Source organism: Heterodontus francisci, chromosome 24 (assembly GCF_036365525.1).
Source record: "Heterodontus francisci isolate sHetFra1 chromosome 24, sHetFra1.hap1, whole genome shotgun sequence".
NCBI classification, from domain to species: Eukaryota; Metazoa; Chordata; class Chondrichthyes; order Heterodontiformes; family Heterodontidae; genus Heterodontus; species Heterodontus francisci.
The window spans coordinates 74,646,842-74,672,705 of NC_090394.1; the positions used below are offsets into that span (position 1 = coordinate 74,646,842).

Below are 25,864 nucleotides of genomic sequence, written 5' to 3' on the forward strand. Positions count from 1 at the left end.
TTCTGACAACAGTGACTATACTTCAAAAGTACTTCACTGGCTGTAAAGCACTTTAGGACATCCTGAGGTCAAGAAAGGTGCTATATAAATGCAAGTTCTTTCTGTCCCCCACAGGGGCCTGTTGGCCATGATATCTCAATAGACTTGCTAGTCCAATATCTACTTTGAGCTTCAAGGTTCCTATCGAACAATCCAGCAACCCAAGTTCATGAGGTCAAATCCCACAAGGGCAAGCTGTGGAAATGAATTTAATAAATCTCGTAGTTTGTGGCCATAAAATCTTCCAGTGTGTCAATAAAAAAAAGAAACTAACTGGTTCATTAATGTGCTTCAGAGTGTGAACCTGCCAAAAGCAAATTACTGCAGATGCTGGAAATCTGAAATAAAAACAGAAAGTGCTGGAAATACTCAGCAGGTCTGGCAGTATCTGTGGAGAGAGAAACAGAGTTAACGTTTCAGGTCAGTGACCTGATGAAAGGTCACAGAGCTGAAACGTTAACCTCGCCAAACCATACCTGGTCTGGGCCTACACATGACTCCAATGCTAGATTATTTATTTTTTATTTTTATATTTAGAGATACAGCACTGAAACAGGCCCTTCGGCCCACCGAGTCTGTGCCGACCAACAACCACCTATTTATACTAATCCTACATTAATCCCATATTCCCTACCACATCCCCACCATTCTCCTACCACCTACCTACACTAGGGTCAATTTACAATGGCCAATTTACCTATCACCTGCAAGTCTTTGGCTGTGGGAGGAAACCAGAGCACCCGGCGGAAACCCACGCGGTCACAGGGAGAACTTATAAACTCCGCACAGGCAGTACCCAGAACTGAACCTGGGTCGCTGGAGCTGTGAGGCTGTGGTGCTAACCACTGCGCCAGTGTGCCACCCCATGTAGTAGACTTTGAATGCCCTCGTACCAACTAGGCATAAGCAACCCATGACCATCAGGTTCCCCTTCCAGGCACAAATGAAAACCTTCCTAGGTCCCTAGCTAGGCTGCAATCTGCTCCTCTATTTCACTGACAAACAAACATCTTATTGGGCACCAATCAAGAGATGGGAAGCTTTCTGAGCTTAAAACATAACATGAATGCGTATGCAACTCTCTGAAAATTCATTAGCCTATCACTTTACAGTTTAGCAGTGATACTCGTCACACTTGTAACTACACCGTTAAAAAGGTTACAATGGACAAATAATGTGCGTTGAAACCCAGTGGTCCTCGTCAGTAAGCTGGTCCTCAGGCAATAAAATACAGGATGGTCCAGGCAGCCCAAAGCAAGAAGCAATTTCCACCAAGGACAGTCGAACCTGTTGAGAAATGTAATTAACACAAAGGAGGCATTAGAAATGGAAGGCACCAGCTAATCACAGTAACACAGATACATATCTTACGGAATATTTATTTCCCAGTACTAGCCCTTTGTGATGAATCTTTTAATCTCCAAAATTATTTCATAATCATTAAATCTTGCAGCACAGAAGGTTATTTGGCCCATTATTCATGTGCTGGCTCTTTGAAGGATCTATTCAATTAGTCCCAATCCCCTGCTCTTTCTCCATAGCCCTTTGTAAAGTATTTATCCAATTTCCTTTTGAAAGTTACTGTTGAATCTGCTTCCACTGCCCTTTCAGGTCGTGCATTCCAGATCATAACAACTGACTTTATAAAACTTTCCATTACTGGTGGAGGTTCCAACAACAACTTACATTTATATAGCACATTTAACATAGTAAAACATCCCAAGCTGCGTCACAGGCGCACAATCAGACAAACATTGACACCCAGCTAAAGAAACAAACGTAAGGACAGGTGACCAAATGCTTGGTCAAAGAGGCAGGTTTTAAGGGGCATCTTAAAAGGAGCAGAGAGAGGCAGAGAGGATTAGGGAGGGAATTCCGGAGCTCAGGGCCTCTGCGGTTGAAGGCACGGCTGCCAAGCGTGGAGCAACAGAAATCAGCAATGTGCAAGATGCCAGAATTGCAGGAGTGCAGAGATCTCAGAAAGATTGTAGGACTGGAGGAGATTACAGGGATAGGGAGAGGCAAGGCAATGGATGGATTGTTCATAGGAGGAGACTTTTAAAATTGAAGTCTCGCCAGACTGGGAGCCAATGTAGGTCAGCGAGCACAGGAGTGATAGGTGAACGAGACTTAGTGTGAGTTAGGATAATGTTTTGGAAACTAAGTTCAATGATGAAATGCTGTTTGGTACCTGGAGACTTTAAATCTATTGACAGATATGTACCCACAAGTATCAGATGCATACAGAAGAGGATGTTTCTGTGCCAAGCCGTAAACAGTTACAAACTCACTATCTGTAATTGGGGAAGTAGAGGGTAGCGTCTCATGGTTTGAATCAACTCCATCCGCAGCTGCCCACAGGCTGGAAATCTGTTCTGGGCTCAGAGCAGCTTTCTGGGACACTGTAACAACGGCTGCATTCTCCGGTCCGAGGTTTGCTAGCTGTTTCGGGGAGAGCTCCTACAAAAACCACACACTAAATTACCCATCTATCGATTGTGAATCCACCCATTCTTTGCGAGACTCAGCCATGGCCCAGTGGGTCTCGTCTCCGAGTCAGAAGGTTGTGGGTTCACGTCCCACTCAGTGACTTGAGTACATAGTCCAGGCTGACTCTCCCAGTGCAGTACTAAGGGAGTGCTGCACTGTCACAAGTGCTGTCTTTCAGATGGGATGTTAATTCCGAGGCCGCATCTGCCCTCTCGGGTGGATATGAAAGAGCCCATGCTGCTATTTAACCACGTGTTCCTTCTGACCTCTCCTTAATTCTTTTTAAAATTTAGTTAAGGATCTACACTGAGTGTCTCAGTGGATAATTACACCCACTGTGTGACATAGTGTGGTGCTGATCGCAGGTCTGCGCTGAGTTTGAATTTCCCACTGTGTTCAGATTGCTCACAGTCTAGACTCTCGCATGTGGCCTGGGTTACTTGAACAAGTTACAGAGGGATGTTGCCAGTAATGACAGCATCACTCCCCTCCTACAACCCACAACCTTCTGACTCAGAGGTGAGAGTGACGGCACGGCTGCCATTGTTACTCCAAGCTTAGATTAAAAATCTACCCTCTTTACAGAGTCCGCCTCTTCAAACTATTCTCTCTTGCTCTTGTAGGAAGTTTTAGGAAACTAGTGTTCGCCCATCGACCCCCCCCCCCCCCCACTCAATCAGGCTTTTTATGTCCTTTATCTACTGCAAGGGTCTGAAGTGGTGTGAGTGGCTGTGTCCAGTCTCACAGAGCTAAGAGCCCTCAAATTCCCCACTGCTAGCTGTACCTCATGAGGGGGACGCATCAACAATAATCTAATTTGCATTCAGATTTCAAAGAAATCTCTGCACCACTAAAGTCAAAGTTAAACCTCAGCTTGGAGATATAAACCATCTTGATCCAATACCCTGCCCTGCTTACAGCAACGTCAGGATCTAGGAGGAGCTCGGGTGTGTCTTCTCTACTCACTTTAAATACTTCCCTGGGTAGAGCAGCTATCGCCACTGGCTGAAAGTAGGGCATCAGGTCTTCATTCAGAATCCGTATCTCTTCTTTGCTCATCCCAGCTGTGAAGGGGAGAAACACAATTAACAGTGGGCGGCCTAACCTCTAGGCAAGACCCAGCCCTGGCCCCTCCCTCAATGGGAATCAAAGCAAAATACTGCAGACGCTGGAAATCTGAAATAAAAACAGAAAGTGCTGGAAATACTCAGCAGGTCAGGCAGCATCTGTGGAGAGAGAAACAGAGTTAATGTTTCAAGTCAGATATAACTCTTTTTCAGAATTGAAGGAAGGTAGAAATGTAATGGGTTTTATGCCGTTGAAAGGCAGGTAGGGGGGAAGGAAGAACAAGGTGGTTCTTGGTCGGCACAGATTCAGTGGGCCGAAGGGCCTGTTTCAGTGCTGTATCTCTCTAAAAAAAAAGAAAAAAAAAGGGAAGGTCTGTGATAGGGTAGAGAGTGGGAGAGATTAAATGACCAAGATGTCAGGGAACAAAAGGCAAAGGGAGTGATAATAGTTGTAGTAAAAGATAAAGCATTAATCCAGAGAGAGTGTTAATGGCAGAATAATGATCAGCTCTGTCCAAAAACAAAAACATGAAAAATAAGTTTAAGTCTGGCACATAGTAAAAAAAACCCAATCAAAATAGGAGTCATGGTCTGAAATTATTGAACTCAATATTGAGTCTAGAAGGCTGTAGAGTGCCTAATCGGAAGATGAGATGCTGTTCCTTGAGCTTGTGTTGATCTTCACTGGAACACTGCAGCAGGCCAAGGATAGAAATGTGGGCGTGAGAACAAGGTGGTGAATTAAAATGGTAAGCAACTGGAAGCTCAGGATTGTGCTTGCAGACCAAGCGGAGGTGTTCTGCAAAGCGGTCACCCAGTCTGCATTTAGTCTCCCCAATGTGGAGGAGACTGCACTGTGAGCAGTGACTACAGTATACTAAAATTGAAAGAAGTACAAGTAAATCGCTGCTTCACCTGGAAGGAGTGTTTGGGGCCTTGGATAGTGAGGAGAGAGGAGGTAAAAGGGCAGGTATTACACCTCCTGCAATTGCATGGGAAGGGGATGTAATGGAGGAGTGGACCACTTATGTACCTAAGTGGCACACAGTCCGGCAAGCCTTCTTCAGGGGAGGCAAAAAGGGACTCTCACCAGCACTTTAGCCGGTGGTCAAGACCCCCATCGCCAAGATAAAAGCCCGGCTGGTGTGTCCATTGGGAGATTTAGTGGGAGGGATTGACCCTGTCACAGAGCAAGTTGTACGTGGAGGAGGGAAATGGGCTTGATGGGATCAATGACCTTTTGCCATTCTTGATCCCTTAAGTCTGGTTTCTAATTATTTTTCAACCCCTGGGCTTTTCCTTCGCATAATCTTCTCCCACTCTCACACGCTCTGCTCACCAAATCTCACTAAATCTCTAACCTGCGACTGTTCCAACCTCCTGGAGAATGAAGTTGTACCAATCACCGACATTTCCAAAACCATTTCTCGCTTTCTTCAACAATTCCTGGAGGACCTCCACCTTGCAGGCGATCTCACCGATCCTCGCAGCCGCAGCACTGCAGGCAACACAACAGTCAGAGTGTAATTCAACAGTCGGAGTGTAATTCAACAGTCAGAGTGTAATTCAACAGTCGGAGTGTAATTCAACAGTCAGAGTGTAATTCAACAGTCAGAGTGTAATTCAACAGTCGGAGTGTAATTCAACAGTCGGAGTGTAATTCAACAGTCAGAGTGTAATTCAACAGTCGGAGTGTAATTCAACAGTCGGAGTGTAATTCAACAGTCGGAGTGTAATTCAAAAGTCAGAGTGTAATTCAACAGTCGGAGTGTAATTCAACAGTCGGAGTGTAATTCAACAGTCAGAGTGTAATTCAACAGTCGGAGTGTAATTCAACAGTCGGAGTGTAATTCAACAGTCGGAGTGTAATTCAAAAGTCAGAGTGTAATTCAACAGTCGGAGTGTAATTCAACAGTCGGAGTGTAATTCAACAGTCGGAGTGTAATTCAACAGTCGGAGCGCACTGGATCAACAATTCAGAGGTCGTGAGTTGAAATCCCACAGCAACACGGTGCGAAATTGAACTCAGTAATCTGTGGTAACGCACTAGAGTATGACAACAAAAGCTACCCTTCTGATGTAAAAGTCCAATTGCAGTCCCTACTGCTTATAGTATGTGAGTGGGGGTCATTTGGCCCAACTGCCTGCCTCTCTTTCATGGCTATGTTTGCACTTGGCTGTCCCTGGAGAGGGAGCTGGCGATGTCTATGGGTACCAGTGGACACCAGAGGGACTGGAATGCATCATCGACACCCGGAACCGCATTTTAATCTTATTTGTTCAGTTTTCTTTATAAATTTGGTATCATTTACAGTTTATCATTGGTGCCTTGGCACTTGTCAACTCTTAACGGTGATGACATCATAGCCGTCGACAATGTTCCCTCTAAACCATACGGCCGCACAGGAACCCGCAAGTTCCCGCACAGGTTGGTCCCTTTAAGTTGCCACATGTTCACTTGCCACACAAAAAAACTTAAAGGGCCTGCGCACTTAAGTAAACAGCCTGCATACTGCAAAAAAAAAAATTAGTGGATACGTTAGTCATCAATGTAGGAATTAGCACAAAAGAATTAGCATTCATGATCTGTCTGCTATCTGCGATGGCCGGCATAACGCCTGAAGAAAGTTTATTTCTCTCTCTCTATAATAAGCCTGCCATATCTCCCCGATTTCCAGCCTTGTCAACAGAAGCAGGTCAGATCTCAGCACAATGCTTTCATATCTGTGAACTGGATATTCCAGATAAGAAAAGCTTTTGCTTCTTTAGGAGGTTATAGTGGCCGTTATATTACATCAGAGGGTCTTCACTTGGACGATGCAGTTCATCCCATGTCACAGAAAAGCTAACGACGGGGGGAGGGGGGGGGGTGCGGAGGAACAGAATCGGAAAGATTCTTACATAAAAAAAACCTTTGCAGTGCCAAAGGCTGACAGTTGAAGCCTGTATGAATGTGAATTGGGCAAGAGAATCAGAGTGCAACATGCGCAACACTCCATAGTACACCAAACTACAAGGAAGGACTGGATACGGAGGTGGATGAGAATCCTAAACAAGGTGCAGGCTACTGAGTAAAGCACATCAGTTTCTGCCTGAAACAAGGGGGACATTAATGAGGTGTAACTGACAACTTTGAAACTGACATTAATTCAAAAGGATAACGATTACCCCCGGGATGGGCAATAAATGTTGGTCTGGCCAGCGTCGCCCACGTCCCATGAATGGATTAAAAACAAATTGTGTCTGATATTGATTTGTAACAAGTTTTCATGATGTTAAGGGGAACAGATAGGGTATGTGATGTTCTCGAGACTGGAGTGAGGTTTAGCTGAGTTTACTATAAGGTATGAGGCAGAGACAGAGACTGCAGGCCGTTGAACATAACGGAGTCTTCTTTATTCCGTTTCACTTTCACATTTCCTTTGCTGGTATGTGTGCTCTACAGCAACCTCTAGAGTACACGATGCACAATGCAATTGCACTTTCAAAACACGACAACACTACAGGGTAGATAGAGAGAAATTATTTCCACTGGTTGGGGAGTCTAGGACTGGGGGACAGAGTCTAAAAATTAAAGCCAGACCTTTCAGGAGTGAAAATTAGGAAACATTTCTACGCACAAAGGGTGGTAGGACTTTGGTACTCTCTTCCACCTATGGCAATTGATGCTAACGTCAATTGTTAATTTTAAACCTGAGATTGATAGATTTTTATTAGCCAAAGGTATTAAGGGATAAGGGGCAAAGACAGGGATACGGAGTTAGGTTGCACATCAGCCAAGATCTCACTGAATGGCAGAATAGGCTTGAGGGGCTGAATGGCCTACTCCTGTTCCTATAAATGACTGCGCATGATGATCGTTGTTCACAATCATCCTTCAGGGAAGGGAATCTGCCATTCCTAACCCGTCTGACCCACCCCGGCTGCACAAAATTCAACCCTGTAAATCAGAAGATTCCCTCATGGCCCTTACTTTCAGATTTCACATCATAAATGGCACTAAACAAAGTCATGAACGTAAAATGTCAATTCTCATTCCTTGCCCTCAATAAACCATCGGTCGCACTGCTGAACCTCTGCGGAAAATGATTTCTACCTGTAGGCGGCAGCACTCAGGGAGTTGACTTCACTGTCATTCATTGCACACAGCAAGCTCCCTAACCCGACCAGCTCCAATCCCTTCAGAGCATCAAAAGTCAGTCCAGAATCTTGGAGAAAACCTTCCAGCAAAGATCTAGCCTGTCAAGAAAGAAAGAACACAATTATACAACAATAAGAAAACATTATAAGCGCCTTTAATGTAATGAAATGTCTCAAAGTGCTTTACAGGGACGTAAACAGATGAAATCTGACACTGAGCCACAAAAGGAGATATTAGAAGAGGTAACCAAAAGCTTGGTTAAAGAGATAGGTCTTAAGAAGTGTCTTGAAAGGAGGAAAGCGAGAGGCGAGAGGTTTAGGGAGGGAATTCCAGAGCTTAGGGCCCGGGCAGCTGAAGGCACGGCCACCAATGGTGGAACAATAGAAATTGGGGATGTGCAAGAGGCCGGAATTGGAGAGATCCTGCAGGGTTGTGGGGCTGGAGGAGATTACAGAGATAGGAAAGGGGTGAGGCTATGGGAGGGATTTGTAAACAATAATGAGAATTTTAAAAATACACAATGAATATACTTTTTTTGATATATAAACTGTCTGGAAAGTCCACGTTGAGGACTGGGCTGCTATGAAACTCTTTCATGTTATACTTTTGCTCCTCCATATTCTCTCAAATTTCATTCAGTATCACTAACTTCACAATTGTGTTGCGTTTATGCAACATTTTAAAGCAAGTTATATTCAAAGGGTGAAGGCTCTGGTAGGGGTGAGGGGAGGTTGCTGTGAGTTACCTCACTATCCTACCCTTCACGGACCCGGGTTTGATTCAGTCCTGGCGGATTGAAAGCTGTTTGCCTCTCCCAGCTTTCTCTATGTGAAAGGTGTCTGGCGAATTCAGCACCTTGTAGCATTGATGGTAACTGGTTGCTTTCAACTGTGCGCTCAGTGTACAGAGCAGGGTCCATATGTCTGCTTCACACAGTCTCTCTGGGATGAAACAGTAAGACTCGGTTTGAATTCCACCCCCCCGCCTCCCCCATTTGCTATGAAGCAGTTTTTATTATTAATATTAATCATTTTCTCCCTAAGTAACAGATTTTCTGTTGCTCTTATCTCCAAATGATGGCACAGGGCAGCACAGTGGTTAGCACCGCAGCCTCACAGCTCCAATGACCCGGGTTCGGTTCTGGGTACTGCCTGGGCAGAGTTTGCAAGTTCTCTCTGTGACTGCGTGGGTTTCCGTCAAGTGCTCTGGTTTTGTCCCACAGCCAAAGACTTGCAGGTTGATAGGTAAATTGGCCATTGTAAATTGTAGGTAGGTGATAGGAGAATGGTGGGGATATGGGATTAATGTAGGATTAGTGCTAATGGGTGGTTGTTGGTCAGCACAGACTCGGTGGGCCGAAGGGCCTGTTTCAGTGCTGTATCTCTATAGTGAGAGGCGAGTAGTTTTCAGTAACCTTGAGCAAATGGCTTTTCCTTTCTAGATGAGATATTTGCAATGCCCCTTTTAATTGTAGATTCCAAAATACGGGGGAAAAAAATTGCACCAAATATTTAAAAAGTGGCCAAAAATAAATCAATTTACCAGGGTGGGGGCACAAGACACAGACCCCTTAGAAAATAAGTCTCGTGTCGGCAACACTCATACCTCTCTTTAGGTTTTCCCATTTAAAAAAAAAAGGCCATGTGATAGGTGAAGGAATGGTTTACCAACAGTTTGTGTGATAGGACTCACGTCCCACTGCACTTTCAGTGTAACTGCTTGTTTTCACCCATAAAAATGCACACAAGCGTATAGAAGATTAAGGGGTGATCTTATCGAGGTGTTTAAGATGGTTTATGGTATTTGATAGAGTAGATAAAGAAGAACTATTTCATCTGGTGGGAGGAGGCCAAAACAAGGAGGAATAACTTTAAAATTCGAGCCAGGCCGTTCGGGGTGATGTCAGGAAGCACTCCTTCACACAAAGGGGAGTGGAAATCTAGAACTCTCTCTTCAAAGAGCAGGTGAGGCTGGGGGTCAATTGAAAATTTTAGAACTGAGATTGCGATTTCTGTTAGCGAAGGATATTGAGGAACGTGGAGGAAAGACGGGCAAGTGGATTTAATATACTGATCGGCCATGATTTAACTGAATGGCGGAACACACTGGACAGGCTGAATGACCTCCTCCTGTTACAATGTCCCTAAACATCACAGCCCAGGTTCCTTATTGGGACTGTGAGGCAAAAAACAACCACAACAAGAGGGAAAGGAGGCAAGCGGAGTCTGCTCACAGACTTAGCAAAGTCCGACTGGGTTGTCAGTGTAATCGCGGTTGGATGTTCCAATCCGAGTTAACGCTGCTATTTTCCCCCTCACCCCAACACAAGAGTTTACATTAAAACAACCATGTAAGGCAGCTGCAATTCTATCTATTGGGAGTTAGGTCTTTTTTTTTTTTAATTTCCAAAATATACTTTATTCATAAAACTTGTAAAAAAAAATACATTACAAAACAGTTCCAAAAAGCACAAAGTCAAACAACACAAAGAGTGCAAGGGAGATCAGTTTTCTTCAATACAGGAGTGAGTTGCCTCAACCCTTCCATTTCATTTGACATGTCATGTACATTTTACAGCAAAACAAATATTTTCTGGCTACAGTTCGAGGGGTTTTCCATGGGTCCAGCCCCTCAGTTCAGCTTGGTGCAGGGGGGACCTTACACCCCATTGAGCCTTTGCCGCGGCTGCCCCAAGCTTTAGTGCGTCCCTCAGCACGTAGTCCTGGACCTTGGAATGTGCCAGTCTGCAACATTCGGTGGTGGACAACTCTTTGCGCTGGAAGACCAGCAAGTTTCGGGCAGACCAAAGGGCGTCTTTCGCCGAATTGATAGTCCTCCAGCAGCAGTTGATGTTTGTCTCGGTGTGCGTCCCTGGGAGTTAAGTCATTCAAACATGTCGTAGAATCATTCACATCCTGTTCTACCCAGATTTCATCGACCATCATGTGAGGTAGTCAGTGGTGCATCACATGGTGATTGTGACCCAATCTGAGCCCCAATGGGTGGGGCAACCTTCCATTCATAAAAAAATCAACAAGGGACCATCTATAAATCACACCTATAAAAGGTACTGTCCATAAATGATATAATTGTAAAAAGAGTTTAGGAAGAAGTGAAAGATGCTGTTTATATTTTTTAACATCTTTCCAGAAATGATCCATTTTCTTCATATTTTGCAGTCTGCTATTAAAGGGGATGGTTAATCAGTACAGCGTGTTATGGGTACAATTATATAACCTGTAGCAGATGTCCCCACAGCCCAGGTAGGTCTTGCACTCGATTGCCAACTTTGCTTGGAGTTTGCTGATCTCAGCCGGACCAGCAACTTCACTGGGCCTCAGCGCCAGAAAAAAAAACAAGGTTCCTATTCCTAGTCACCATGCTGGGACCACCCAGGAAGCAGCAGGTAAGGACAAGATGGGGCTTGGCTCTCATGCACCTCCCCTGGTTGAATTGCCCATCTTGGTTTCCACATGAACAGACACTTGGCGATACTGGAAACGTACCAACACCCGAGAAGCCGCACCAGGGAGGTGGGAAGCAAATTTCTTTATTGTATCCAAATAGAAAATTTATGGATGGTCCCTAAGTTTCTCGGAGGACTTCAGTGTAGCTGAAGATGGTCCCTACCTGTGTTGGAGTCCACTCTGTCTGTTGGCTCAGTGCAGCGATGGTGTCAATGGAACCAAGCTCCAGCTCTTTGATTTCATTCTCACTTAAAGCCAATGCAATTCGTCCAAGTGCGACAACCTGGTAATTCTTCCAGCTTCCGATTGGGCCCCAAGCCTTGTGAAAGGATAATTGGTATTAGCGGATGTGATGCAGCTTGGCCGGCTGGCATCTCGCCAAACACTGCATACAGGAGGAGTAATCAGTGCAACACCATTACGCAGTGACACCTCATCCACATTACAGGAGCTGCTGCTGGTGTGCTGGAACCTGCAGTGGAGAAGCCCACAGCGAGGAGAGCCCCACAGCGAGGAGAGCCCCACAGCGCAGAGAGCCCCACAGCGCAGAGAGCCCCACAGCGAGGAGAGCCCCACAGCGAGGAGAGCCCCACAGCGCAGAGAGCCCCACAGCGAGGAGAGCCCCACAGCGAGGAGAGCCCCACAGCGAGGAGAGCCCCACAGCGCAGAGAGCCCCACAGCGCAGAGAGCCCCACAGCGCCAGCCACGCAGAATCAGGCCTACCCCATCGGCTCGACTATCCCATTGCTCTCCTACTGGCCTCCCACCTTCCACCCACAGTGAACTTTAACTCATTCGAAATTCTGCAATCCTGTGTCCTAACTCGCACCAAGTCCTGTTCTCCTATCACCCCTGTACTCGCTGACCAACACTGGCTCCCAGTTAAGCAACTCCTTAATTTTAAAATTCTCATCCTTGTCTATGGCCTCGCTCTTCCCTATCTCTGGAATCTCCTCCAGCCCCACAACCATCCGAGATCTCTCTGCTCCTCTAATTCTGGCCTCTTGAGCATCCCCGACTTTAATTGCTCCTCCATTGGTGGCTGTGCCTTCAGTTGCCTAGGCCCCAAACTCTGCAATATTCGCCCTTAACCTCTCTGCCTCTCCACCTCACTATCCTCCTTTAAAGATGTTCATTAAAATCTACCTCTTTGACCAAGTTTTTGGTCACCTGTCCTAATATCTCCTTATGTGGCTTGGTGTCAAATTTTGTTTATAATGCTCCTGTGACGTGTCTTGGGTCATTTTACGATGTTAAAGGCGCTTTATAGATGCAAGTTGTAGTTGAGTTGAGTTTCTGCGTTCACGTACCACCTTGGCTTTGTCCTTTAGGGCTGTGAGCTGGACTTTGTCAAAACTCTTCAGGGCACCAAGGAGCTCGACACTTTTGATGAAAGTCTGGCTGGACATACAGCGCAGCTCCTGGACTGACCAGTGGGAGTTGGCGTCGGCCAGTTTGAGTAGGTGATCAAAAGATGGTGCTCGAACACCGCTACAATCTGCAGGGAGACAGAACAGGGGCGACATTTCATCACTTCACAACAGAACTCCGAACCACTCTGGATTTAAAACAACGTGATATTGGAGTGTCCGTCAGAACAGAGTGACACATTGCACTGAGGGGGGAGAAAAAAAATATCACTGAGCATGCTTCAGAAAATTATCAAATTCAACGTGCATCTTTAAAGATAAATATCTAGATCAAGAGAAAATAATTGTAAACAGCCAAACTAGATGTCAGAGAGGAAGAATAAAGCCAATGAAAATGAAAAATCCCGGGCGATATTTAAAACAGGCTGTGACTCACTAGCACCCGATCGACACGACTGCAGAAAGTCAAGATTCACCCCATAAATACAAGATCAAATGTTACGAGGTTTAGGACAGAAAAGCTTCATTGTTTTAACAACAAAAACAGAGGGTTGTGAGGCTGTGAATTCACTTAGTGATTGAAGCAGAGACTGTATCAACATTTCAGAGTGTGTTAGATAGTTTGCTGCAGTAATGGGGGATCCAGGGGTTTGGGAATAGCCTCGACGTAGGGGATTATAGATTTTATAGCACACTTGCCTCTGAGTCAGAAGCCTGAGGGTTCAAGACCCACTCCAGGGCTTGAGCACAACAATTTAGGCTGACACTCCCAATGCAGCACTGTCAGAGGTGCTACCTTTCGATGAGATGTTAAACTGAGGCCTCGTTTTCCCTCACAGGTAGACATAAAAGATCCCATGATGCTATTTTGAAGAAGAACAGGGGAGTTCTCCCTGTTGTCCTGGTCAATATTTATCCCTCAACCAACATCACAAAAACAGATGATCTGGCCATTATCACATTATTGTTTGTGGGATCTTGCTGTGTACATATTGGCCTCTGTGCTTCCTACATTACAACAGTACCTATGCTTCAAAAAGTACTTCATTGGCTGTAAAGCACTTTGGGACTTTCTATGGTCATGAAAGGCTCTATATAAATGCAAGTCCTTCTTTCCCTTGCAGAACAAACACCAATATGGACTTCTTGGGCCGAATGGGCTGTTTTGAATGTTGCAAATTCTACCTTTAAAGAAAAAAAATCCGATAATTGAACAATAGTTGAAAAGAAACAGAAAACAAACCCAGTCATCGTCACATCCCAGATTTCCAGCTCCGGGAATGGGACAGGCTGGGAGCACTTCCTCCATTCCTATTGCACACACAGCTTTGCTTTAAAGTCAGCAATTTATATGCAAATGCTCTCTGTGAATCAGGGAGCCCTGCAGGAGTCAGTCAGGGGTTGTAGAGGTAACCAGTGGCAACTCTCAACATCAGAAAACCGCTGACCAGGCCTCTGGTTGATGATGTGTGGCACTAATGTGAAGTCAATGGAACGGGGGAGGTATAGGCAGGGATGATTCTGAATGAGAGCTGGAAATCTCAATTCTCAACCTGCCCAGCAAGTGCTGGAACTGATGATGAAATGATGCAGGGCTCTGATCAGATCACTTCACTGTGTCCAGTTCTGGTCATTTAAACACTGGAAGCAGTGCATTGGGGAGGTGGGGGGGGGAAACCAGAAAACTGATGCAAAGGCTTTTGAAAAATGCATCCAGGACACTTTCCTTCAATCAGTCTTAAAAAAAACCCAGAGGACTGTGAGGCTGTGAATTCACTTAGTGATTGAAGTAGAGAATGTGCCAATATTTCAGAATCAAAGTGACTCCTGACAACGCAGCAGCCCGCTGACATCATCAGAGCGCTCACTCCAAGTTGCACACATGTGCAAATGGTCTCCTGCGCTCTGAGATGCTGCACACACGCAGCCTACGCCTTGCCAGGCAGAACTAACTGGCGCACGCGCAGGAAAACGCAGTCAGTCCCTCAGCCACTCACTCTCCGGCCGCTCGCTCCCCGCTACCCCCTCACCCCACTCTCCGGCCGCTCGCTTCCCGCTCCCCCCCCCCCCGCCCCCGCCCCCGCATCATCTCTCCAGACGCTAGCTCTAGGCCGTGGGCCACGCTGCTTCCCTCCTCTCAGCCACACGCTCCAATGTTCGATCAATTGATAGGAGGGAAGTGGCGCGGCCCGCAGCCTGGAGCTAGCGTCTGGAGGGATGGGGTGAGGGGGGCGGGGGGGAAGTGAGAGCAAAGAGCCCAATGGCACTGAAACCTCACTAAATTACAGAGGGTGTGCAGCATTGTCACAGGTGCTATTCTTCTGCTGAGACTTTAAACAGCACAACGTTCTCCAAATATCAAACATATCCATTCTGTGCTGCCATGGGTTGAAGTTGTTTTTCTGTGATAAATTGAGCAGCGCCATCTTTAATCCTGGCAGCTGCCTGAACGTCGCAGACACTGACATTTCAGTGGAAGAGGCTGCATTTGCGCATGTGCTAATACTGTGCCACCTAGTGGTTGCGTTGTCAGCAAACGCAGCCTTTCAGAATATACTACATAGGTTGCTGCAGGAAAGGGGGATCCAAGGGTTTGGGAACAGGGCAGGAATATGGGATTAGGACTCCAGATCTTGTGGAGGAGAAACACTAACATTAAGCTGAATGGCCTGATTTTTACATTGCAAATTTTCTTTGAAAGAGCTATCCGATTTGCCCAACTCCCTCTGCTCTTTCCCTAAAGTCCTACTTCTTCTTCTTTGGCCTCCTTGTCTCGAGAGACAATGGGTAAGCGCCTGGAGGTGGTCAGTGGTGTGTGGAGCAGCGCCTGGAGTGGCTATAAAGGCCAATTCTAGAGTGACAGACTCTTCCACAGGTGCTGCAGATAAAATTGGTTGTCAGGGCTGTTACACAGTTGGCTCTCCCCTTGTGCTTCTGTCTTTTTTCCTGCTAACAGTGGGCAGCACAGTGGCGCAGCCTCACAGCTCCAGCGACCCGGGTTCAGTTCTGGGTGCTGCCAGTGCGGAGTTTGCAAGTTCTCCCTGTGACCGTGTGGGTTTCTGCCGGGTGCTCCGGTTTCCTCCCACAGCCAAAGACTTATAGGTTGATAGGTAAATTGGCCATTGTAAATTGCCCCTAGTGTGGGTAGGTGGTAGGAGAATTGAGGGAAGGTGGGGATGTGGTAGGAATATGGGATTAATGTAGGATTAGTATGAATGGGTGGTTGATGGTCGGTACAGACACGATGGGCTGAAGGGCCTGTTTCAGTGCTGTATCTCTCTATGACTCGAAAACAGCTAAGTCTCTTCGACTCGCCACACTTTAGCCCTGCCTTTATGGCTGTCCGCCAGCTCTGGCGATCACTGGCAACTGACTCCCATGACTTGTGGTCAATGTCACAGGACTTCATGTCGCGTTTGCAGACGTTGTTAAAGCGGAGACATGGATGGCTGCTGGGTCTGATACCAGTGACGAGCTCGCTGTACAATGTGTCCTTGGGGATCCTGCCATCTTCCATGCGGCTCACATGACCAAGCCATCTCAAGTGCCGCTGGCTCAGTAGGGTGTATATGCTGGGGATGTTGGCCGCCTCGAGGACGTCTGCGTCAGAGATACGGTCCTGCCACCTGATGCCAAGGATTCTCCGGAGGTATCCTAAACATAATTCCATTCCCTTTGCATGTCCATCAAGGCTCTGGGGTATAACAGGTGTGACAAAAGCTGGGCATCCGGAGAGAGGGAGAGAAGTGTGGATCTTACAAGCCCCAGCATTGAATTCCCAGTGCTCTCCAATCCCAGGTTTAGCCCTGGTGCTCCTGAGCTCAGCCTCCCAAATGATTCCAGATCCCAGGAGTCCTCTCCCAGACTCCAGAAGCTGAGGAAACTCCCATGGAGTAAATAAGCAGAAACTGTTTCTCCTGGCACAAGGGTTGGTAACCTGAGCACACAGATCTAAAATAATTGGCAAAAGAACCTGGGGGGGGGGGGGGGGGGGAAGCGAGCAGGAGAATGTTTTTTTAAATAAAGTGAATGTTGTTGTGATCTAGAATTGCTGCTTGAACAGGTGCTGGAAGCAGATTCCTTAGTAACTTTCAAAAGGGAATTTGGGAAATACTTGCAAAGGAAATCCGTGTAGGGCTTTGGGAAAAGATTGGGGGAAGTGCAACTAAATGAACAGCTCCTCCAAAGAGCTGGGACTGGTACGATGGGCCGAATGCCCTCCTTCTGTGCTGTAAGATTCTAGGAGTCCACGGTCTTGATATTACGCTGTTAGGCAGCAAACAGACACGAAAGCAATAAACTAGCTCAAGATACAAGTGACTATTGCTTTCAAGTCGGGCACCGCCAGAGTGGGTTAAATTTAACAAAAGCAAAATACTGCAGATGCTGGAAATCTGAAATAAAAACAAGAAATGCTGGACATACTCAGCGGGTCTGGCAGCATCTGTGGAGAGAGAGCAGAGTTAATGTTGCACATGTGCACAGTGACCCAGTTCTGATGAAAGGTCACAGACCTGAAACGTTAACTCTGTTTCTCTCTCCACAGATGCTGCCTGACCTGCTGAGTATTTCCAGCATTTCTTGGGTTAAATTTAACATTAGCTGGGAAAAATATAGAAGCGATTTAATCAACCAAACCAAAACAGAGAGACAGCTCTTTCAGAAGGAAAGACTTTAGTTAAAGGTGAACACAGAGAGATGGGCTGTTTTCCAAGGTACACTGGGCTCTGTAAAGGAAAGGAGATTCACCTGGACCTGGAGTGGAGGCTTTAACACTCCCCCTTGTTCTCTCGAGAGCATCGAACACCACAGACAGGAAGTCATGAGATACGACCATCCCTTCAACGTCCAACGCTAACTGCAACAGGATATGCGGAAACTGAGGAGAAGCCGGAGGAAAAAAAATCATTAAATAAAAGCAGTGAATATTCGTGCCACACAAGTGCCAGGCAATGGCCTGCTCAAACAAGAGAGAATCTAACCATCTCCCCTTGATGGTCAATGGCATTGCCATCGCTGAATCCCCCACTATCAACACCCTGGGGTCACCATTGACTGGAAACTGAACTGGACCAGCCACATAAATACCGTGGCTACAAGAGCAGGTCAGAGGCTGGGAATTCTGCAATGAGTAATTCACCTCCTGTCTCCCCAAAGCCTGTCCACCATCGACAAGGCACAAGTCAGGAGTGTGATGGAATACTCTCCACTTGCCTGGATGGGTGCAGCTCCAACAACACTCAAGAAGCTCGACACCATCCAGGACAAAGCAGCTCGCTTGATTGGAACCCCATCTACAACATTCACTCCCTCCACCACCGATGCACAGTGGCAGCAGTGTGTACCATCTACAAGATGCAATGCAGCAATGCACCAAGGCTCCTTAGGCAACACCTTCCAAATCCACGACCTCTACCAACTAGAAGGACAAGGGCAGCAAATACATAGGAACACCACCACCTGCAAGTTCCCCTCCAAGTCACACACCATCCTGACTTGAAAATATATCGTCGTTCCTTCACTGTCGCTGGGTCAAAATCCTGGAACTCCCTTCCTAACAGCACTGTGGGTGTACCTACCCCAAATGGACTGCAGCGGTTCAAGAAGGCAGCTCACCACAACCTTCTCAAGGGCAAATAAGGATGGGCAATAAATGCTGGCCTAGCCAGCGACGCCCACATCCCAAGAACAAATAAAAAAAGTTAAACTCACTGAATTAAATCGATCTGAAGAAACAAACTTTTCTGTGGACCTTTGGCAAATAATTATTCCGACATTTTGGGCTGTTTAACTGTCAAGTATGATCTGTTTTGCGATGTTGCATTTACATAAGAACTTGAGAGGTTGTCAACATAGAAAGAGACTATTCAGCCCATTGTGCCAGTGCTAACCCCTTGCTGGAGCAATCTAAAACGAACCCTGTGGCCCCACTCTTTCCCCAAAGTCCTTGTATCTTCCTCTGCTTCAAATAGTTACTCAATTTTCCAATAAAAGATCCAAATGGGATTCCGAAAATCTGTTTTCTGGCCATGCTGAAAGGTTGCAAAGCTGGCAGACATGGGCAAGGACAATTTGATAGCTGTGCCAGGACAGAACACCTGGTCAACTCAACAAGACAAAAGGGGTTCAGGGTGAGCTACCTTTTCAGCAACAATGGTCAAGTCCTCTTTTGACAAGACTGTAACTAGAGGTCCCAGATCCTGTACCAATTCCGGTTGCCAGGCAGTGGGATTCCTGGAATGGAAACACAGATGGTTAGAAAACTGGGCACTGAAGCACAGGGAATGTGGGAATTCACTGGACTCATTAGACTTTTGTAAAGAAAGGGATATGGAGTTAGGTCGCAGATCAGCCATGATCTCACTGAATTACTGAACAACCTGCTCCTGGTCCCACGTTCTGCATCCATGAAGCCCTCACGTGTAAATTGATTGATGTGGCATTTGTACAGGTGAAACTCACCAAGCTTTCCCCTCGCTGACTCGCCCCAGAGGGTTCTCTTTCTTTCTCCTCAGAGCGCTGACTCGCGCAGGAGTAACGTGCCGCCAACGTCTTCCGCTATCTGGTATCTTGCCCATGAGCCCATTCTGCACATGTGTGAGCTCAGGTACCCATTGCTGGTAGGTGATACCACCATGAGGAGGCAATAGAGTTGAGTCAAACCATGTCCTCGCCAACCGCCCATACACACGGGGGTGTGGAGAAGGAAGGCAATAGAGAGCAGTCAAGGTTGGGAACCTTGGCTAATGTTTTCTATGTCTTGGCCTGGAGGGAAGGAGACTAATTGCAGCTTCTCCTTCCTAACTGGCTTGAGATCAACTGAATCAGCTCAGAGCAGGGAACAAACCTGGGGGCGTTGAGGAACGGTTGTGCTATATCATTGGTATATCCATTCACTCACTGAACCATTGAGATTCCAAAGCACACACTATCAGGATTCCTTCACTGAACCATTGGGAAGTCCCGCTTACAATTCAAAGTTTCATTTCCTTACCCATAATATTCTCTAATTTTATTTCTAAGTTCTCTTTTCTGGTCACTGCTGAGGCTCCTGCAGGACCTGAACTGCAGGAATGCTTCAGTCATTGCTTTCAGTGATATATTCATCCTGATAGTCTGTGGTGACAGATTGCAGATTATTCTGCCCAAGATATCCACATCATACTCATCTCGTAGTGTGAAATTCTGAAAATGCAAAGATTATCTGTGATTAAAAGTTAACATAATTCGTCAAATCAGTACCAGCCTTGTCATTTCTTAACTTTTTTTTTAGAGATACAGCACTGAAACAGGCCCTTCGGCCCACCGAGTCTGTGCCAACCATCAACCGCCCATTTATACTAATCCTACATTAATCCATATTCCTACCACATCCCCACCTGTCCCTACGTTTCCCTACCACCTACCTACACTAGGGGCAATTTACAATGGCCAATTTACCTATCAACCTGCAAGTCTTTGGCTGTGGGAGGGAACTGGAGCACCCGGCGAAAACCCACACAGTCACGGGGAGAACTTGCAAACTCCACACAGGCAGTACCCAGAATTGAACCTGGGTCGCTGGAGCTGTGAGGCTGCGGTGTTAACCACTGTGCCACTGTGCCGCCCAACTTTATTTCAATATAAATCCATGACAATATACTTCTGAAGCAGAATGTTTGCTACAGATTAATTTATAAAGTTGGAAGCATACAGACATATTCAGGATTATTAAATCCAAGCAAATATAGAAGACTTTTTCTTCTAAATTCATTCATAAATGTGGGCGTCGCTGGCCAGGCCAGCATTTATTGCCCATCCCTAATTGCCCTCGAGAAGGTGGTGGTGAGCTGCCTTCTTGAACCGCTGCAGTCCATTTGGGGTAGGTACACCAACAGTGCTGTTAGGAAGAGAGTTCCAGGATTTTGACCCAGCGACAGTGAAGGAACGGTGATATAGTTCCAAGTCAGGATGGTGTGTGACTTGGAGGGGAACTTGCAGGTGGTGGTGTTCCCATGTATCTGCTGCCCTTGTCCTTCTAGTTGGTAGAGGTCACGGGTTTGGAAGGTGCTGTCTAAGGAGCCTTGTTGTGTTGCTGCAGTGCATCTTGTAGATGGTACACACTGCTGCCACTGTGCATCAGTGGTGAAGGGAGTGAATGTTGAAGGTGTTGGATGGGGTGCTGATCAAGCGGGCTGCTTTGTCCTGGATGGTGTCGAGCTTCTTGAGTGTTGTTGGAGCTGCACCCATCCAGGCAAGTGGAGAGTATTCCATCACACTCCTGACTTGTGCCTTGTAGATGGTGGACAGGTTTTGGGGAGTCACGAAATGAGTCATTCATCACGGAATTCCAGCCTTTGACCTGCTCTTGTAGCCACAGTATTCATGTGGCTGGTCTGGTTCAGTTTCTAGTTGGGTAGTTAAGCAGATTGTCCTGCATCAGGAACACTAATCAGTGGTTTTCAATGGATCACCCATCCAGTTTGGGTTAGAGTTTCAAATCATTGGACTGCCCATATTATTAACCCAAGCTCACACTAGGCAGCTCCCTTACCAGACACTGTAGTGCTCTTCCAATCACCTCATTCCTCTTTGCGGAGTTGGGAATTATTAAATGTAGTTTGGCTCTGCCCAAGCTGAATAACAACGGTCTACAAATGGATGGAGCAGCACTCTCCAGAACAGTAGCACTGGACAAAACAAGGAGAAAACAGATCTCACAACTTATTCCTCAAATGTTCTCACATGAATAATGCCAACCGCTTAGCCCTAGGTACTCACGGGAGGGCTGTGAGAAGTAGAGGGGGCATCGAGTCGGGTGCTGCTTGTTGGTACTTCCATGCCAGGCAGTTCAGCTGAAATGGCAGTAAGAATATTTAAAAGGGGCTGCATCCTTGAGATGGTACGTTTAACAAACGCGCAAGGCAGTGATGTAAATCACAGTGACATTAGTGTGTGCAGAATCACCAAGTCAGGAATGATGCACAGATCTCCAAACACGACAGTTTTACACAAGTACCCAGTTCACTTACTATTGTATTCCATGCGGCGGTGATTTCAACTGCATCATTGATGCGGCTGGACGATCCGGCAGTGACGACAGCAAACTGGACGCTACATCCAGATTCCTAATAGAAACAGTTAAAGATGCCAAACTGCACGACGTCTTCAGCAAACCTGCAGACGGAGCGCAGCGTAGATACACATGGTCAAGATCGGACGGGTCTGCCCGTTCCAGGATTGACTTCCTGTTTGTGTCCCGTGCTGTCACGGTCGGATCCACCGACGTCAAGCCGGTGTTCTTCTCCGACCACTGCCTCTTACTGGCCGACTGTCACTTACAGGACGACCAGCGGGTTGGCAGGGGGACATGGAAGCTCAATGCTACACTGCTAACCCCAGAGAACATTGAGGAACTCAAAAGGGATTACAAAGGTTGGAGGACCATGAAACCCCTCTTTGAGTCTCCAGTTCACTGGTGGGAAGCGATCAAGGAGAACATCAAGAGGTTCTTCATCCACAAAGGTGTTCAGAGGGCGAGAGAGACAGAGGGAAATGTCCCGACTCCAGAAAAGTATGCAAAATCTGCTCCGGTTGCAGTCAATGGGGGTCGAGGTCAAGGAAGACCTCCAAGAGGTGAAGAGCCAGCAGGCCTTGCTCTTTGCCACGGAGGCCTCCAAGATCATCTTCCGGTCCAGAGTCCGCTCCATCGAGCAGGATGAGACGTGCTCGCGTTACTTCTTCCAAAAGGTACACAGAGAGAGCTCTATTATCAGCAGCCTGAAGGAAGAGGATGGCTCGGTAACGTCTTCGCAGTCCGACATACTAAGGATCAGCAAATCCTTTTATGCTGGGCTGTATGACGCGAAGCCCAGAGACAGCAGAGCCTCCCAGTCCTTCCTGTCATCAATCACAGAGGTCTTAGATGACAGCAGGAGGGAAAGACTGGACGAGCCGCTAACTCTGGACGAGCTGACAAAGGCGGTCGAGTCCTTCGAGACGAGTAAAACTCCCGGAAGCGATGGTTTACCGGTTGAGTTGTTTTCGGCCCTGTGGGACTGGGTCGGCCCGGACCTGCTGGAAGTATACGAGAGTATGCTCCTGGCCGGCAGCATGTCAGAATCCATGAGGAAAGGCATCATCACCCTCATTTACAAGCAGAAGGGAGAGAGGGCAGAAATCAGAAATTGGTGGCCCATCTCACTGCTTAATGTTGACTACAAGATTCTGTCCAAAGTCATAGCCAGTCGAGTCAAGTCTGCTCTGGAGTTGGTGATTCACCCCGATCAGACCTGTACTGTACCCGGCAGGAAGATCTCTGATAGTCTCGCGCTACTCAGGGATATGATCGCCTGTGTACGGGACAGGAGGGTGGACACCTGCCTCATCAGCCTGGACCAGGAGAAGGCTTTTGACAGGATATCGCACACCTACATGATGGACGTGCTTTCCAAAATGGGGTTTGGGGAGGGAATCTGCAATTGGATCAAACTACACAAACATCAGTAGCGCAGTCTCAATCAATGGGTGGGAATCAGAAAGTTTCCTGATCCAATCTGGAGTCAGACAGGGCTGTCCTCTCTCCCCTGTCTTGTTTGTTTGCTGTATTGAACCCTTTGCTGAGTCTATTAGGAAGGATGCGAGCATAAGAGGGGTGACAATCCCAGGCAGTGGAGGCACTCAGGTTAAAACCTCCTTGTACATGGATGACGTCGCCGTCTTCTGCTCGGATCCGCTATCCGTGCGCAGACTGATGAGCATCTGTGACCAGTTTGAACTGGCCTTGGGAGCCAAAGTTAACCACGGCAAGAGCGAGGCCATGTTCTTTGGGAACTGGGCTGACCGATCCTTTGTCCCATTCACCGTCAGGTCAGACTACCTGAAGGTGCTGGGGATATGGTTCGGAAGGGCCGGGGCGTGCACCAAAACCTGGGAGGAGCGAGTAGTCAAGGTACAACAAAAGTTGGGCATGTGGGGGCAGCGATCTCTCTCCATCGTGGGTAAGAACCTGGTCATCAGGTGCGAGGTGCTCACGTTGTTGCTGTACGTGGCGCAAGTCTGGCCCATACCCCACTCCTGCGCTGTGGCGGTCACCCGAGCCATTTTCTGCTTCATCTGGGGATGAAATTGGCCATTATAAATTGCCCCTAGTATAGGTAGGGGAATATAGGAACAGGTAGGGATGTGGTAGGAATATGGAATTAGTGTAGGATTAGTATAAATGGGTGGTTGATGGTCGGCACAGACTCGGTGGGCCGAAGGGCCTGTTTCAGTGCTGTATCTATAAACTAAACTAAACTAAACTAAAATGGACCGGGTCCGGAGGGACACATTGTTCAAATCTCTGGATAAGGGCGGGAAAAATGTACCCAATGTGGCCCTCATCCTGATGACCACCTTCGTGTGCGGCTGCATCAAGCTGTGTGTAGATCTCCAGTACGAAAACTCCAAGTGTCACTACGTGCTGAGGTTCTATCTGTCCCCGGTGTTGCGAAGGATGGGCCTGGTCACATTGCCGCGGAACGCTCCATGCAGTTGGACCGTGCCGTACCACCTATCCTTCGTGGAGCAGTTTCTGCGGGAAAACACCTTTGACCACCGATCCATCAGGCGGTGGTCTGCACGGAATGTCCTCAAGGCCCTACGGGAAAAGGAGACAGTGGACCCTGTTGGATGGTTCCCCGAGCAGACCGCCAAAGTCATTTGGCGGAATGCCTCATCACCAGAACTTTCAAACAAGTACCAAGATGTAGCTTGGCTGGTGGTGAGAAGGGCCCTCCCCGTCAGATCCTTCCTGCATGCCCGAAGTCTCGCCCCCTCCGCACAATGCCCCCGTGGTGGCTGTGGTGGGGAAGAGACGGTTGCCCACCTACTCCGGAATGTGTCTTTGCAAAGCAGGTGTGGAAAGAGATGCAGTGGTTTTTGTTGAGGTTCATCCCAAGCAGCTCTGTAACACAGGAGTCTGTGCTCTACGGGCTGTTCCCAGGGACGCACACCGAGACAAACATCAACTGCTGCTGGAGCACTATCAATTCGGTGCAAGACGCTCTTTGGTCAGCCCGAAACTTGCTGGTCTTCCACCACCGAATGTTGCAGACTGGCACATTCCAAGGTCCAGGACTACGTGCTGAGGGACGCTCTAAAGCTTGGGGCAGCTGCAGCAAAGGCTCAATGGGGAAAGACCACAGTGTAAGGTCCCCCCACCAAGCTGAACTGAGAGGCTGGATCCATGGGAAACCCCTCGAACTGTATCGGGAACATTTTATGTGCTGTAAATGTAAAAATGTATATGGCATGGCAATGAAATGGAAGAGTTGTGAGGCAACTCATGATAGTATAGAAGGAAACTGATCACCTTTGCACTGTTTGTATTTTTTGACTTGATGCTGTTTTAAACTGTTTGGGAATGTAATTTTTACAGATTTTTATGAATAAAGTATATTTTGGAAATATTTTTAAAAAATTGTATTCCATGCCTTTCAGCCTCACTATAAAATATCACATATAAGGTAATGATCCTTCTTAGCTACAATGGACCTGGAATTCAATAATGGCTTTCCAAAAAAAACCCACTTGCATTTCTATAGCGCCTTTCACACCCACAGGATGTCCCAAAGCGCTTTAAAGCCAAAAAAGCATTTTTGAATTGTAGTCACTGTTGTAATGTAGGAAACACAGCAGCCAATTTGCACACAGCAAGATCCCACAAACAGGAATGTGATAACAACCAGATAATCTGCTTTTAAGTAAAACCCTATATATTTGGGCCGTTTAAAATAACTTGCCTTTCATTGCAGCAGCTTTTTCGGAAGCAGAGAGTGCGAGCGAGTGAGCAGCTGGGAAGGTCAGTTTAAAGTAAACTTAATTTCCTTTTGTTTTCGGCGGAGACCAGGGGGCTGCTGGGTAAGTAAAACCCTATATATTTGGGCCGTTTAAAATAACTTGCCTTTCATTGCAGCAGCTTTTTCGGGAGCAGAGGGTGCGAGCAAGTGAGCAGCTGGGAAGGTCAGTTTAAAGTAAACTTAATTTCCTTTTGTTTTCGGCGGAGACCAGGGGGCTGCTGGGTAAGTAAAACCCTATATATTTGGGCCGTTTCTGAACCTGAGACACTACACCTGTAGTGTCTCCCACCCGCCCTCCTCCTCTAACCAAAAAAAAGGACTCGGTGGTGTGTAGATAAGGTAAGGCTTTTTCTATTTCTCTTTTTTTTTTATCGTGTGATTGGTAAAAAACTTTTCGTTCCTTTTTCATTTAACTAAGTTTAAGCTTAAGATTAAAAATGGCAGGAGATCTCAGACCAGTGACATGCTC

General features: G+C 46.9%; 1 protein-coding gene across 5 annotated transcripts in view; it reads right to left on the reverse strand.

The window, feature by feature from the left end:
- Positions 1-545: 545 nt before the first annotated feature.
- The window catches only part of LOC137383545 (otoancorin-like), a 51,984-nt gene continuing 26,665 nt past the window's right edge, over positions 546-25,864 (reverse strand). For 4 of the 5 annotated variants that reach the window (XM_068056616.1, XM_068056613.1, XM_068056615.1 and 1 more), the window contains 12 exons: positions 21,335-21,408; positions 21,108-21,243; positions 19,569-19,759; positions 18,715-18,808; positions 17,324-17,453; positions 12,515-12,702; positions 11,368-11,523; positions 7,693-7,835; positions 4,958-5,094; positions 3,496-3,593; positions 2,331-2,499; positions 546-1,326 (listed from right to left, as the gene is read on the reverse strand). In XM_068056616.1, the coding sequence (XP_067912717.1) occupies positions 1,256-1,326; positions 2,331-2,499; positions 3,496-3,593; positions 4,958-5,094; positions 7,693-7,835; positions 11,368-11,523; positions 12,515-12,702; positions 17,324-17,453; positions 18,715-18,808; positions 19,569-19,759; positions 21,108-21,243; positions 21,335-21,408 (1,587 nt within the window). In that variant the 3' untranslated portion in view covers positions 546-1,255. The remainder of the gene's footprint in view (positions 1,327-2,330; positions 2,500-3,495; positions 3,594-4,957; positions 5,095-7,692; positions 7,836-11,367; positions 11,524-12,514; positions 12,703-17,323; positions 17,454-18,714; positions 18,809-19,568; positions 19,760-21,107; positions 21,244-21,334; positions 21,409-25,864) is intronic. The other variant, XM_068056614.1, reaches the window with a different exon arrangement.